The 16,801-nt window shown below is 35.7% G+C and overlaps 1 protein-coding gene across 3 annotated transcripts in view; it reads left to right on the top strand.

The window, feature by feature from the left end:
- The window catches only part of RB1CC1 (RB1 inducible coiled-coil 1), a 53,073-nt gene that overhangs the window by 13,199 nt on the left and 23,073 nt on the right, over window positions 1-16,801 (top strand). For all 3 annotated transcript variants that reach the window (XM_010226010.2, XM_010226008.2, XM_088540134.1), the window contains 8 exons: window positions 1,617-1,819; window positions 2,919-3,354; window positions 6,987-7,157; window positions 10,561-10,745; window positions 12,510-12,696; window positions 12,777-12,858; window positions 13,716-13,777; window positions 14,746-14,849. In XM_010226010.2, coding sequence (XP_010224312.2) covers window positions 1,617-1,819; window positions 2,919-3,354; window positions 6,987-7,157; window positions 10,561-10,745; window positions 12,510-12,696; window positions 12,777-12,858; window positions 13,716-13,777; window positions 14,746-14,849 — 1,430 coding nt within the window. The remainder of the gene's footprint in view (window positions 1-1,616; window positions 1,820-2,918; window positions 3,355-6,986; window positions 7,158-10,560; window positions 10,746-12,509; window positions 12,697-12,776; window positions 12,859-13,715; window positions 13,778-14,745; window positions 14,850-16,801) is intronic.

Here is a 16,801-nt window from a genome sequence, read left to right as displayed (position 1 = left end):
AACTAAAGTGTAGTTTGCATGTGCCCTCCCTTTTTGGTTTCTTGCTAGGACTTTCAAGTGAGGTTGAATTAGGGAATGAAATCCTGTTTGTGGTGTGAAACCAAACTGTTATTTTTAAATCCATGAGTGCATTGGAACATGATGGGGACTCTTGGTTGCCCTCTCAGCTTCATATACTTTTTGGTGAATCTTGCAGTAGTTTTTGATTTCTTTAAAATTGAATGTATAGGTATGTGTGCATATTAATAATTCATCTGCTAGTACCTTGGATAAACTGGTAGTTTAGGAAGGAGTGGAATTTTGCCACACTTTCTATCAATAAGTTCTGAAATGTTTTAATAAAATGATCTGCGGTTTTGTGGTTTATTTGGGTAAGATAAGCTGTCATTATTGACTCTTAAGTTTTTCTGTATACATGTGTGTGTGCTGCTAATCACGTAGTCAGCAACAAATGCTTTTTGTAATATCTGCTGTTACAATTTTAGCACTGCCCTCTCACTGTATTTGAATAATTTAAAAATTTAGTGGCTTTCTTCTGTTTACCTTAAGGGGAAATGTAGTAGTACTTTCTTTCTTGGAGGGTAGGTAACTAACAACCATCATACAAGTATCTTCGGGAGAATATTTACAGTATAGTGAATTATTGTAAAGTATTGAGCTGGGGAATTTACCGTGTGTCTTAGGTTTTGTTTTGGTCTTCAGTTTTGATGCTTGAGAAGTAAGCACTGCTCTGGGGGCCAGTCTCTGTTTTCTTCAAATGGTAAACTTAAAAATAGCTATTATTTTACTTTTATTAGTAGTTAAAACTTTAGAGTTAAGAGCAATAGCATGCTGGCATTAGTTTACTCCTAATAGGATGTGATACTTGCCTTACCTAGCTCTCCAGTTTAATTCTTCCCAGTTGTGCAATAATGTTCTGACCTGTTTATAGCAGTTATATACTGCTATAAGTGTAGACTTTTTGTCATCCACTTGTTTAATGGAAAAGTTTACATGGTAGTTTAGCAAGTTTTCAGAGTATTTTCTTGAAGACTTGTGGGCACTCTTCACTGCTACTCATCTTGTTGCGTCTGGTTTATTAATCACTGGAAGATTTCAATTACATCTGCCTTGCCATTACCCTTGGGCTTCTCTCTCTGCATCTAATCCACCTGCCCTTCAGCTGGGTGATGCTGCTGTTCATTGTCTTGAGTTTTTGCTTGTCTCTTGTTTCTCCCTAATGTACCTCATTTGCCAGCTGCTTCCATCAGAGTAGTACAAGCATTATTATTAATGTATGTATGCACTGAATTTCTTATATTAGCAGTGTTTATTTGCACAAGGTCTTTTTTGGAATTGCTACTTTCATCTGTTTTGAAAAAAAAAATCTCCATGTCTGTGTTTGTATATTAAATATATTTTTATTTAGTATTTTACATAAGAGTGAAAGAAGTTTGGTTATTCTTGTTTTAAATTACACAGCTTCTTTGATAGTATATCTTCTAAAACTTTCTATTTTAGCACTGTCCTGTTTTCTTTTTTCTAAGTATCTCGCTTCACTGTGGTAGCAATATAAGACTAAAAATCTCTCTAAGGTTGTTTACATATTCTGATCTTTTTATTTTTTTTTTCTGCAGGAAATGTATGAGGTTGCTAAGAAGCTTTGCTCCTTTTGTGAAGGTCTTGTACATGATGAACATCTTCAGCACCAAGGCTGGGCTGCCATAATGGCCAATTTAGAAGATTGTACATACTCTTACCAAAAGTTGCTTTTCAAGTTTGAAAGTGTATATTCAAGCTATTTGCAGTCCATAGATGATATCAAGTTGAAACTTACACAGTAGGTTTGCCATTAAACTTCAGCCTCAAAAGTTACTTTATTTTAAAAATATATTTTTGATTTGTGTGTTAGTTTTAATTAATCAAGCATGCGATTATTGGATTTTTTTCCTTTTTTCCAAGAAAGCTTTTTGCTCCATAGCAGTCATTTTTTTAAGTGACACTTTTCTTTGTACTCATTAGCACATAGAAGCATGTATTAAATTATGTAGAAGATAAGCTCATTAATGAACAGCTGTTTAAGAGATGGAGTCCTTCCAAATGTACACTAGACGTAGCTAGGTAATAAATTAAGACACTAAACAGTATATTTTAAATAAATATTTGCACTTCTAAATTAATGACCTTAATTTCACCAAAATGTGTTGGGAATAATGATCTGTGTTGAGAATAAAACATGAAGCTGATTTAAAGTTATTTATAAGACAAAATTTATCTTTCTGTATGTGTATTTGTATCCTACAAATTCTGACCATTACTTCAAAAAAAGCCTTTGATATCCTTCTGAACACTAGTATTACAGGGCTTTTCTATCTGTAATTTGCCTAATAGAATATAAGCTGTTGTTGGATGCTTAAAGAAATAAAGCATGACTATGGATTACCTGAAAAGTTGAACTTTTTTTTCCGTACATACCAGTTATAGAAACTATTCAAAGTCCACGAAAGTAACATCTAGAGAACATCAACCCACTGCTAATAAGCATTGGTTTCCCTGCAGGATGTAAACATAAAAGTACTTTAAAAAATTGGCATGCCTCAATTCATCAAACTGGTGTTTTTTTTTTTTTTTTTTTTTAATGTAGTATTATAAACACAAGTTGAATCAGAAGTTTAGAAAGGAGAGCTAAGGAAAGTTTTAGTACCTTCTTTACCCTTCCTCTAAGGATGATGCTACTGGCTGTAGTATTTTTGAAAACATAATTACCTAATTCATGTAAACTTTAATGTAAAACTGCATATGGCTTATTAAGGATATTTCAGTTTTAAAAGATGAAAATAGTACTTTTCTAGTACTCACAAGTGGCTTGCATCTAGACTATTATGTAATACTAGATTCTGCATACTGATGGTTTTTCGTTTTTGCCCTTTTTAAAAAAGCTTGGGTTCAGCTGTGTCTGTGATGGCCAAGATACCCCTGCTGGAGTGCCTAACAAGACATAGTTACAGAGAGTGTTTAGGAAGACTGGATTCTTCAGCTGAGCGTGGAGGGGCAGAAACTGAAGAAACTGAGGATGAGAAATCTCCAGAACTGGTGCTTTATTCTGATTTATCTAAAATGAACAATAAATCAATGTTAGCCTCTTTTTGCAAGTCAGTCGAACGGTCAGCTTTGGATGGCACAGATACTGAAAATGTAAAAGAAGATAAGGAATCCAGTCAAAATGCTACTGTCCGGGACAGTGAAACATCAGTAGAACTGAGAGATGATGATCAGCCTTCCTTCAACGTGTCTCTGTTAGACTGGATAAATGTTCAAGATAGGCCTAATGATGTTGAATCGTTGGTCAGAAAATGTTTTGATTCTATGAGCAGGGTAAGTTAACATTTCTTAAATTCACGTTGTGTTGAGAATTTCCCATGGAAAGTTGCTGTTTATTTGCCAGAGACCAAAGCTTTTGAAGAGTCTTGCCTTTCTATAACTTGTTTCTCTGCTGACTTTGTGAATGTAGAACAAAGCGGGGAGTGCAAAAAAGTATTTTGAGTTCTTGAGTTTTAAGAATTAGACTTTTAATAAACTATTTGCCAGTGATTGCTCATCATTTTGCTTGTTTCTCACCATCTTTTTATGCCTGGAAAAAAGGGGAGCTGTTCTTTTTGTAGCTTTTAAAGCCAAATCTGTTCTTTGCTTTTGTTTAAAGGGAAATTATAGCTGTAGTGAAACAGAAATTTCATTATCTTTAATAAAGAAATAACATTAACTTTGGTCCTGGAAAAATTTCAATTAAATACAGGACAGAGTGGTTTAATTGTGGTAGTTTTATATACTGTATTATGCCATATGCATACTTTTTTTAAATATGTACAAACTAATGCAGCAGATGTGGAAGAGCCTAACATGCTAGTTCATATTTCTGCAACTAGCAGATTGCAGTCTTACTCACTTTTGTTTCTGAGTTACTTCTATTTTGACCATTATATCTTTTTTTTTTTAAAAAAAAAAAAAAACACACTACTTTTTCCTTGTGATTCCTTGCTTTCTTGATGGTTTATAATTTAAGCTGTCACTTAAACTTAAAATTGTCTAACCCAGTTTTGCATATTTTTAATTGTATATTACTGCAGTCTAATCCTTGAAACAAGAATATGATCTTTGTCTTGAGCAGTTTATTTCCATCTTAAGACAGTCCTACTGTCATCATTTCTAGACTCCAGTCCTATACAGGCATCCTGATGTAGATAGGAAATTGACTGCTTGTTAATACTATGTTGTTTTTTGTTTGGATTCCACCTCAAAAGTAGCTCCCAAATTGAACTAAATATTGAGACATCTTAGGCAGGCTTCAATTCTAGTAGTGGAGAAAAGGCTTGGTGAGTAAGTGGGCAGTAAAGGCGGGGATCTCCTTAGTAAAAACAGTGGTATTAGTAGGTGAAAGGCTCCCTAACCCCTGAAGCCTGAGATGATCCTCTGCCCTGTTCATCTGTGGCACCGCATGGTGACTTCTCCCACTTTACAACCACATTGACAAACGTGGTGGTTCAGTTTGGGAGAGAATGCATTCGCTTGTGCATATCCCTAGTTATCAGGGATAGTGTAACTCCAAAAATAAATCTTTTAAGAGGGAAGTGTTATACAATTACTTCCATGTATTATTCTAGTGATTCTAAAGATACACGTATGAAAAGTCAAAGGGGTGTGTGTGTTTGCTTGTTTTTAAGTTAAATGCTTGTATCAATTTGTAATCTTTGGCATATTCCACACATTTTAGAGAGGATATGTTGTAATTATGTGCTTTTCAGTCCTTGTTTCAAGACCAATCAGCAACCTTTTGTCTCAACTACTGTAATTGTTTTACAACTTGAGTTGCTTTTTGGGGGGGAGAAAAAAAAAATCTGATTTCTCCTATTAAAGTGAAATGTTGGTGTTATCGAGCAGAAATAAGGTGAGGGCACTTCTCTAATTCAGTTGGATGATACTGTGGGCAACTAATCAGTCTTGATCTGTTTTGTTCCCCATCTGCACCCCTCATCCTCAATGTGTCCCCCTCCAAAAAAAAAAAAAAACAAACAAACAAACAAAAAACAAAAAACCCCAACTTCCTCTTTATGAAGGTATTGAAGCATTTTCTGTGCTGCTAGGATTATGGATCTTCTTGTCTTTAAGTGGTTCTCCAAAATGAAGCTCCTACTTGCAGAAAGCGAGTGGGAAGTAGGAACTAACCCGAAGTGTCTTCCAAATACTGCTGTAGGTACTTAAATAGAAGAATAGAAAAAGAGAAGAACAATTATTATCAACCAGTGAATAGAGATACTGATATGATTGTCACAAACAGGGCAAAGAATGGATTAAGGAAAAAAACTGCCAAGGGGAAGAGGAGGGATAAGTTTTCTCTGGTTGCTCTTTATTAAAAGAGGGAGGAAAAAAAAAAAAAAAAAAAACCTCCCCCCACCCATATGTTCTTTATTTTCCCATGCAAGAAACAGTTCAGGTTGACACAACAGACATATAATCCCTAGCAGAATGTCAGTGAAAATGAATTCTATATGAGAGCTGTCTGGATGAATCCCAGAAATGGTGTTAATCACTGGTTCTTGAAGACAGTTTACTTGAGACTGTTCATCAGATGCTCGAACTTAGCCCTTCCATCTCAGTTTTAAGAAAGCCTTAAAGTACCTTGTCACTTTATTTATCCTGGATTTATTACCACTGTTTAACACTTCCCCTTACTGGCTTCCCCACGCACACACTTGAAGCAGATGAAAGACCTAATGTTGGTACCTGCTCTTTAAATTGTAATGTTTCTCCACTTTTTTACATTCAATAGCGTATTTCCAGAATTAAAAAGTGATGAAAGAAAGCTTTAATACAATTAGAGAAAATGATGTTTTTATTCACGTTAACATTCAGGATATGTAAGTTAATTCTTAGAGGTTTAGTTCGTCTGTTGAGTGGTGTAAGTGAAATGGTAGAAATGCTCCATGGTGACAAAAGAGCCAGGATTTTGACAGTTCTGTATGGCCCCGCAGGGCAATATCTCTTTCAACAGGTTTTCACATAACAGATGGTGTTCACAAGCCCTTTGGGATAAATGTGTTCATCTCCTGCTCATGCCTAATGACTCTTAAGTGTGTTCCTAACTTATTTTATGTTTAAATTAAACTCTGTCCTATTGCAATTGCCTCTTTTTTCTTATTTTTTTTGCTTTCTTCCTTACCTAGATAAATGAAGGCGCTAATTTATTGTATTGTTCTTATAGTGAAACTTGAGGAATCATCCTTAATATCTGTTGACTTTACTGTTGCCTCTTAATATTCCAAATTTATCTTTTCTGAATAATGGGCTGTAAAGGAATGTGATAAACTTTCAATTTTTAAAAAACATAATACCAAAAATATTATCAAAATGTATAGCATCCATATCTTTCTATAGCTTGTTTTCCAGTTGTCTAGAACTGCTCTTCTTATCTAAGGAGCCATCAATTAAAAGTGTTCTCTAGAGAGCCTAATAGGTCTCTCTCTTTTTTTTTTTTTTTTTCTCCTCTGTTTTCTGTCATGCTTTCCATTAAGACCAGTGGAGACTGGTTTCTTTGCTTTAATAACATCCTTCTTTTCCCACGTCCACATTTTATGTTTCTGGTTTCAGGAATTTGATTGCATGCTCTGCTCCTCCAGAAGACTTTAAAGAAATTCAAGTCATAATATAAAATCCAGAGACTCATTAAACCAGAATTTTGAAACTGACAAAAGATGTAAGCATATGTAGGATTCAAATGAAAATTCTAGTAAAGATAATAGGAGAAGCTATAGAACTATATGGGAAAAATATTAAGGCTATAAAAATTCATATTGCTCTTTTAGAAGGCTAAGTGCTAATAAAAACTTGCTTCTTGAACTTTAAAAATGAGTTTCAATGTTACATGTTCAGTATCAGGTATTCTGCTTAAAAAAAAAAAAAAAAGGATGTACCTATCTTTTTCTTTTGTTTTTTTTTTTTTTCTTTCCTTTTAGCTTGATCCAAGGATAATCCAACCCTTTTTGGCAGAATGTCGGCAAACTATCGCCAAACTAGATAATCAGAACATGAAGGCTATTAAAGGTCTTGAGGATAGGCTCTATGCATTGGACCAGATGATAGCAAGCTGCAGCAGACTGGTAAACGAACAAAAAGAACTTGCTCAGGTAATACATATATGGTTGGTAGGTTTATAGATGTATGTATACTGTAAAATATTTTGATTTCAAAAATATTATTTAAAATTTAACTTTAAAACTTGGGATTTGCTGTATCTTATATTCATATTTTCAGTGTGTAACTCACATATTCGTTTAAATATTCATTCTATAGCATTAGAACAGCCCAAAATATTAGAGTTGGTAACAGACAGTGCTGCATCTTAAATATTTCACAAGGTTTACTTTCATGTCATTTCATGTATATTTTTATGTATAATTATTCTAAATGCATAATGTATGTATATACATTCAAGAAAAGCAAAGTAAAAAAAAATAGCCTTTCATGTGTAATATCACAGACTTGAAATAAGAGTAAATGCATTACATCCAGAGCTATCAACTGCTTATTAAGCTGTATATTTTTATAATTATTTCCATCAAGATTCCTTTGGGTATAAATATGGAGAAAGATTTAAATCTTCAACCAATCAATATAAAACAAACTACTGATTTGAGGCACATCAGTATACAGTATTGTTTCTCATTTCTTTTTTTAGAAATGTTTTTCAGAGTGAGTAACAATCAGTTAAAATATGGTGAAGCAAAAACAATTCTAGTAAGTTCATCAGAAAAGCAGTGAACACTTTAGAGTTGTGAAGAATTGATGTAACACGCCGTTTTATTAATCATGCTTATTTCTGTTCTTTATTAACATAAGTATTATTTAGTTTCTTCCTATCTTTTGGAAGAAAGATATCTTTTGGTATCTGTGTGTATGACGTGACGGAGGGCAATTGTTCTTGTGGCAAGAAGAATTTATGTAATTTATATAATTAATATAGTTTTATTAATATAATATACATTAATATAATACAACTTTTTAGCTTACCTTCAGTCTAGTTGCTGCAAAGGTTTGGTACGTATTCTTAGTACTTTGAAGAGCGGACAACTTTTTGTCCGCTATGAGTTCCTGCAAACCAGTTGTGATGAATCTGTTTGTCCTTGCTAGTTCATCCAGGCTCATTAAATATAAGGCAGAAACAAAAGGAGAAAGTCCGCAATGGAAGGCAACGACGATGCACGAAGCTGGTGTCGTGCCAGGATGGCATGTTTAGGTGACGGACTGCGTTCAGGACTAATTTGCTGGTTTACTTTGTGTGCTGTCTTTTTCTGACCCTGGACTAATTCCAGGATCAAATAAAACATCTAGTCAGTTGGTGAGCTTCTCCAGTCCTTACTCCTCTTAGCTGTTGTGTAGCTCTATCCATACTGATATAATTTGCCTGTTGCCAATTGTTTCCTTTTACTCTTCTTTATGCTCTTCTTTATGAGCAGACATGCTCTTCTTTATGAGCAGAAAAGGGGAGCTGGAGCTCCACAGAACTACACATCTCTTTGGTGTAAAAGGTCATTTCAGACTCCTAGTGAGAGGAGGGAGTAGTGTGTCCTCACTAGATTAAATGTGTGTGATCACTATCTAGCAGTCAGATTTTCAGCTTTACATCAAAGCTGAAGCATAAAGAAAGGGATAGGAGTTTCCTGTCTTTGCTTGCACAGTGGGATATCTTAGTGGGAGTAAGTGAACAGCATTCTCTCTCTGGCCAATATCTTGGTTCCTGCTGCATCCTCTGAACCACTGGCTGTTGCATAAAGGTGGGTGCTACCAGTCCTTCTGGCAGCATTGCTTGAAAGTGGAGCCTGTCCTGAAATAACGAATAGTTTTAGCAGTAAGTTTATGCTAAATTGAGTGCAGCTGACACACTGTGGACAGAGGCAGCACAACAGTGTCTGGACTCTGCTTAGAAATTCTGAGGATGTTGTTGGAATGGGAGGGGCTTTCTGGAGACTCCTGAGGAACCAGAGGGTGATTGCTGCTAATAGGAAAGGGGAGGTAGGCAAGGACTACAGTGGAGGAGGCCTTTGCTTCTTATGGCAGAAGCTCTGGCTAGGTATAGCAGCTGCTTGTGAGCTCTCTTGACTGCCTCAGATCAGAGGGCATTGGGGTATTTGATGCAGGTGGCCCTTGATTAGGGTAGCTCAAGTACCCTGTGAGTCAGGAGACCTGTAGGTTTTACTTCAGTATTTAAAATCCTAAAATCAAATTTCAGTAGGTAAAGTACTAACAGAAGGACTGGCCAGATATCTTTTGAATATCTCCAAGGATGAAGATTCCACAGCCTCTCTGGGCAACTTCAGTCATTCTCACAGTAAAAAATAAATTCCTTATGTTCAGATGGAACTTCTCATGTTTCAGCTTGTGCCTGTTGCCTCTCGTCCTATTGCACCACTGAAAAGAGTCTGACGCCATCCTCCATACACCTTCCCTTCAGATATTTATGCACATTAATAAGATCCCTCCTCAGCCTTCTGTAGTTCTGGTGCTCTCAACCTTTTTGCATGTGAAGGATGTTCCAATCCATCCTGGTTGCTGAACTTACTCCACTAGCTCTGTGTCTCTCTTGTATTGGGGAGCCCAGAACTATACCTGGCAATCCAGATGTGGCCCCACCAGGGTTCAGCAGAAGGGAATAATCGCCCCCTTTGACCGGCTAGAAATGTTCTTCCCAACTGACTCCAGGATACCACTAGAGTTCTTTGTTGCTCCCAAACCAGGAAGTCTGCTCAATACAACCTGTATATGGAAAAGCTAAGGTCAAGAAACAACGTTTTTGGAAAGGTTAAGGGCAGCTAAAAATGTGTGCTTCTAATGGAAAATATTTGTCATATTAAAATATTAACACATGCAAGAATAACTATTTTGTATGTCATTCTTCATACATTCTTCACTAGGGAATTTCAGTAGTTTATCTTAGTTCTTGAATAACTGTAAACCTAAGTTTTCCTAAAATTTCCTAATGATTATGTATTTCCTAATCAGTGGATAATTGAATGAAGGTCATGTTTGAATTCATGCATAGGTACTTAGGAGAATGATGGGGGGAAAATTAGCTTCACGTCTTAATTTCCAACCGCTGACTTCTCTGTAACTTGATGCAAGTTTTACTTATGTCAGAAGACAACAAGCTGGTTTTTAGCAGAATCTAGAATGCTGGTTGATCATTTTCTTTCCAGTAGCTACTTTCTTATATATGGCATCAACTTTATAATCTTTCATTTATGTTGGCTATTTTTTAAAGTTATTATATGGTTATATCGGTATTTTTTTGAGGAGAAGGACTTCAGATAAGGTTTATCTAGAATAGATTAAGAATAAGAAAAATAACTTTAACACTTGACTATATGCAGCATTCAGTTATATTCGAGAATAGTTAAAGGAAGTTTTATTAAAACCTCTCCCATTCTTACAGAAGAGATGGACCACTTGATCATATGAACATGGAATATCTAAAGGATTCAGTGCTTTTTGCTTGTCATAAAGCTTGTGTAACAAATGTCTCTTGTCCTCTAGGGATTTTTGGCTAATCAGAAGAGAGCTGAAAACTTGAAAGATCCATCTGTGCTGCCTGATTTGTGTTTGAGTCATGCAAATCAGCTGATGATTATGTTAACTAATCATAGAAAACTATTGGATATTAAGCAGAAATGTACCACTGCCAAACAGGAGCTTGCAAATAATCTACAAGTCAGGCTAAAGTAAGTTGCAACTTTTCAACTTTGTATTGCCAATTACACTTAGATTGAGAGTGTTTAAACAAAAGAACCATGAGGAAAGTTTTATGAATGTATTCTTTTTTAACATAAAGGAAAATAGAAGCTGCATAATTCAGTTTCTGAAGTTCATTTTAAATGTGAAATAAAAGAGAAATTTCTTCTACAGTTTTAACAGTCTTCACATCAGTAAAACAATATCCAGGGGCCTAGGTCTCCCCTTCTCCACAAAACAGCCTCACAAGCTGCCACTCTTATTTAAATTTAAAATACCAGATCATACAAAAGCAGAAAAAACTGTCAGTATGTTGTGACTTTGTTACAGTTTATGAAGAATTGTTATATCTAGCAAAACTGAAAATGACAGCAAAAATAAAAACTGTTTATTTCATCATCATTTTTGCATGATACGGATGGTAACAAGTAGTTTGTATTAATTCATGGGAAAGGAAGGGCTTTTTTTGCTGTATCTAATCATTAGACATTAGTTAATCTGCTATGTTAGATGCATGGAAAAAACTTAGAGGTTAATTACCTGGCAATAATATTGTTTACCCTGTCAGCTAATAATTAGGCCACATTGTGACCCTATTAAATGTTAGATAACCATAGACTAGTGTTTTGTCTGCTTGCAAAGTTTGCAGCTTATACAGACAAGGCAGGTACAAGGTGCAGGGGGAGATAAAGCAGAAATAAGCTTGTAAGGCCAAACTAACAACGTATCTTCAGGAAGAGCTTCAGTATCTTATCTAAATTACCGTAGTAGCGAATAACCATAGGTGTAACTATAAGGAAACGACATAAGAATATTTCTCCATGAGCAAATTTGCATATAGCTTAACTTACCTGATCAAGCAGTATTTCTTACTATTTGTAACTGTGAGATAAAATCAACAGTGCATTTTTTTGTTTAGCAATTCCTTTTTGTTTGTTTTGTTTTGTTTTTTACTTAGGTATGCCTAAAATGCACCTTACAATTTTTTTTGGCAGCAAATCTTATATGATTTTTCCTCTCATATGCAGCAATATATCCCTTTTTAAGTATCTGCTCTGTGATATAATTGTGTTGGTGTTTGTGTTTTAAATTAGTCTAATGATCAAGATAAAAAAAAACAGTATTTTACAAGACCATAGAAGATACAACTATTCAAAATGGGAATTTGTATGTGTTCTGTTATTTGTAGTAAGGGAGTAGACGGTGACAATTTATTCTTTATTTATCTTCTGATTTCTGTGATAGTAACGTCACTGCTAATAATTCTTGATAATTTTTTTTCAGTAAGTACTTTTAAGACTTATAAATAATAATGTCTTTTGAACTCTTGACATGCTAGTTTTTTTAATTCATGTATGGAGAAGGTTGTAGTGTCACGCCACCTAAGGTTGTGTATGCTAAGAGCATTACTTGTCAAAACCAAAACTTAACTCATATAGTGGAAACATTCATTTCTGAGCACTAACTAGACTTCTTTCCAGGAGAAGTTAAGAGAGAGCTGTAGGGCAACTACTGAATTCTGAATTACTTGGCATTTCCAAATACATTGTTGTTGTCCCATGTAAAACAATGTCATGCCCCTGCTTATGTAGGGGAGTTGGACTAGATGATCTCTAAGGTCCCTTCCAACTTTAACCATTCTGTGGTTCTGTGATTGTTCAGTTGATTAAGGTGTGCTGATAATGGTGGTGAAATTTAATTATGGAAGGGCTGGCTAAGTTCTTATATTCTAATGTGTAACCTACTTTTTATAGGTGGTGTTGTTTTGTAATGCTTCATGCTGACCAAGATGGAGAGAAACTGCAAGCTTTGCTTCGTCTTGTAACAGAGCTCTTAGAAAGGGTCAAGGTTGTAGAGGCTCTCAGTACTGTTCCTCAAATGTACTGTCTAGCTGTTGTTGAGGTTGTAAGGAGAAAAATGTTCATAAAACACTACAGGGAGGTAAGTAAGAAACTGCTTGAGACCAAACCTTTATCAGTGTAGAAATTAGTAACTAAGTATGTATATTTTGTCTTCTGTAGTGGGCAGGAGCTTTAATAAAAGATGGGAAACATCTATATGAAGCTGAAAAGGCAAAAAGGGAATCTTTTGGCAAACTGTTCAGTAAGTATTTTCTGTTCTGTAAAATCAATAACAACTACAATTTCTCTGTATTTAAAGTACCTGTGTGATACTATTTTTTGCTACTTTAAATAGGGAACACCGACAGCATGCCAAATGGTGCTAGTATGAACAATATTTTTGAGTCATTCTGCCATCAAATTCATACTTTTTTTCTATACATTTATCTGGAATGCCATGAAAGCTCTAATTAGTTTAATGCTTCTGGTAGGTAAGACTTCAAGGTCCTGACTTGAGGACAATTTCTGCTTAGGTATGTTCTGTGATCATTACTATTCTTTAAGTAACGCTTTTGAAAGTGTTATTGAATATTGGAGTACTGGAACAGATACCTCTAATTCCTCAAAACAAAAAGAAAATGAAGAGCTGTGTCTGAAAATCCGACCGGAGGTAAAGATAGAATAAAGTAAAGCCTGAAGTTGTGAATAAATCCTGTTCTTCGTACTCTAAAGTTTACAACATATGTTTCAAATAAACTACTAAAATAAGAGAATTGAGCAAAAGAGTATTAGGAGACACTGCAGAACTACAAAGAAGAAAATTTCAAAATAGCTAGGTTTTGTGGTGGAGATGAATGTTATCAAAAAGAAGGCTTGAATGGGTGGAAAAGTTCTTTCACAGTCTGTTTTGGTTGAAGTTCTGTGGTCACTTGCATTTTTTTTTTTTGTAGTCAAGAATGACATGTTTAGTAAGGGTTTCAGATCTAGTCTAGCTGTTTAACTGCAGTAGCCGAATTACTTCCCAGTGAAGCATTGTTTGAATGTTGCATTTATTTATTCTAATAGTCTATTAGAATATTCTAATATCTGTTCTAATCTAGCTGATTTTTCTTTGCACAGGGAAGTCTTTTTTAAGGAATCGTTTGTTTAGAGGACTTGACTCCTGGCCTCCATCCTTTTGTGTATGTACTCAGTGTTGTTTTGTATTCTCTACTGCTTTTTATAAACTGTAGATTTGTCAATTAAAAAAAGCTAAGCTTAATTCAAAGTGTGTGCCTGTCATGCTGCTCTATCACAGGTAAAACAGCTAGGAGCTAGAATCATTTGCTCTGTAAAGTGATCTATATTAACATTGTTTCATAACTTGCTGTGTGGTAAGAGAGGAAATGCTGACTTGATATAGCTTTTGATAAGGAGTCTCTAGTATTGACCAAAAAATTAGATCACAGAAAAAAGAGGCCCAGAAGGATAATCTGATTGTCTAACCCATAAAATTAAGTAGTAAAAGGAAGTAAAAGATTTCCATGTTTTCCTGTAATCGCTGAATGAGTGAAACATTTTTTTCATTTCGGTCTGATGTGAGTGGCAGCTAATGCGAAGGGTTCCAAAAGTTTAGCTGTAATCAAACATCATCCATTAACTTTGATTTGACACAGTTTGTGTAATTCAAATAGCATCTCTCCTTGATTCTGATATGGCCTCACTTTGACTGCCTTGTTTAACCTCTTCAGGTTCTCCTTTGCATTGTTTTTGAAAGAATTTGTGGGGGGGGTAAAATGCTATTTTAGTATTTGTCACTGTTGAAATTTGATTTTAGAATTTTAAATACTGAACAAAATACTTATCTGATTATTTATTAACACATTAAATAAGCTTCAATCACATCTCTTTTAACGTAGCACACTCCTTATGCAAAGGAAGCTTGGTAATGAGGAAGAAATACAGCTGCCAGAGGTATTATTGGCAGACCTAATGACTAAAAATATGAATGGATTTTAATATTTTTTGAGATTTAAAAGGAGAAAACAAATCTTCCAAGAGAGATGATAGCTTAACTGCAACTACTGTTTAATGAATTAAGTTATTTTTAAAACCCTTTCTTAGTCATCCTGACTTTACAACTGTGTGCAAATTATTTTTTCTTGTATAGACACGGAAACCTCGCAGGTTTGACAGTGAGCTTCCAGATATCTCATTAAGTGACTTGCAGTTTCTGCAGTCTTTTTGTCCTTCAGAAGTGCAGCCATTACTCAGGTAAATCACCTTTTTAACTTTGTGCGATATGGAATTTGCTTCCCTTTCTGTCCAGCACCTGCCCCTTCAATCCTGTTATCGAGCATAAGAAAGCGGCAAAGATACTTTTCTAAAGTGATGCCATAAGCAACACTCTACACTGACTTACTCTAGATACTCGTGATACCTCTGGGCTTTGTGTGCTCAAGGTCAGATGATTTGAACACATGTATTCCCAGTGTATTCTGTATTGAGATGTAAAGGCTGTTGGGCATTCAGAATTTTCCTCTGAACTGCCTTCCAGCTAAAACCAAAATCTTTTTGTCAGTTTTAGACTGAAATAACTCTGATCTGACAAAGAAACAAGAGTTTGTGTTAGTGGCATTCTGAGGCAAATAAAATATATTTCATTAGCTCAACATGATATAAAAGAGAATGCCTGTATTCAATTATTGCTTCCCCTTTGTCAGACTTTGCTGATGAAAGATGGATTCTCTAAGTCTCTGCTGTCTAGGGGAATTCATCATTTGAAGCAAAAGGTCTATTTGTATGTTTCTTCTCTCTGATGATGAGATAACATGCACACATAGGGAGGAAAGCTACAGTTTCATATCACAGGCGAGTTGACAGTTTCTGATCTAGGACTTGGAGATGTTTTTTGGGGAAAGCTATCAGTGAACTTCCAAACTGTTATGTCTTCAGCCTGTAGAATTGAGAAATATCAAACCAGATAATCAGCAAGAAATATGAGGGAGCAAAGTCTTGTCTTGGAGAAAATCTTTCTATCTGTTTTAGCACTGTCAGGTGCTGCTTGAATCCATTGCCCTTCAGCTAGAAGGGATCTGCAGTTAGATTTGATCAGATTCCACTTTGCAGCCCCGGGACTACAAAGAATAAAGTAGATCGGAATCCGCTGGTAATAGGCTATCAGCTTCCAGATTTCTCGCCTGTGTCAGCCTGATCCCTCTCTCTGGTAGGCCCTGCAGGAGCCGAGTTCCCTGTTTGCCACGTTCCGTATGGTGCTCAGTTGTTGATTCCAGGGTTGCTGGCAATCCTTTTGATATTACGGCTGCTGGCACTGACACTAAGTATAGTGAGTTTAGTGTGCAGAACAGTGGATGGGTCTAGATCATGATGATACAGGTGATGTAACCTGCTTAACTTCTCTTGTTATGTTCTTAGTTTTGCTCCTAAGTGATTTGCAGTTAAAATGCAAGCTGCTATGCCATATTGCTAAGGCTTCCTGGATTTACAGGTTTGTGAGCAGCTTATAGCATTTGTGGGCAAGTTCCAACTGAGTTCAGGGATAACTTCGCCTCGCTGTTGTCAGAAGATCAGTCAGAAACCAAACTGGTCCTACTGTAGTGACATCTCTTTCCACTTGATGGCAATAGAGGTGGGGTTATGTCAGGTGCATCCTGCTTTCTGTGCTCAGGATTACATTTGATGGAAGCGTTGTTCATGGTGGTGGACTTTGAACTGCAGTGACCGTAACTGTCAAGCACCTTTGGTAAACTCTGACTTACGGCCAAACTTTAGAGCAGTGCTGCCTGTCTTTGGTATTTTGAAATAATATCTAGAAAGGAATCTCAACAACTGGCAGACTAACAGTCTGAAGCCCAGTGCTGAGTCCTTTCCTATCAACACTAATTTCTTGAGCTGCTTCTACTCAATCGCAGTGCCGTCAGTCTTTGCAGCTTCTCAGATTAAGTAATTATTGAGATCTTAATTCTAGACAAATGCAGTAGATGCTACTACCTTTATTTTGAATAGAGATTGTAAAATACAGCAAATTATTATCTGTTTTTATTTTACTGCAAATCTAAACAAAATCCTGATTTCTCGATTTAAACAAGTTTGAAAGTCTGGAAATACAGACCCTCAAGAAAACATCGCTCTTTTTAGAGGGTTATAAAATTTACAGCTGAGTGATTGTTACACAGCACTTTCATTGCAACCACAACAGATTAATC

The sequence above is a fragment of the Tinamus guttatus genome, unplaced genomic scaffold, assembly GCF_059628265.1.
Source record: "Tinamus guttatus ecotype Peru unplaced genomic scaffold, ASM5962826v1 Tinamus_guttatus_pri_ptg000056l, whole genome shotgun sequence".
In the NCBI taxonomy this organism is placed as follows: domain Eukaryota; kingdom Metazoa; phylum Chordata; class Aves; order Tinamiformes; family Tinamidae; genus Tinamus; species Tinamus guttatus.
This window is presented reverse-complemented; position numbering and strand designations above follow the sequence as displayed.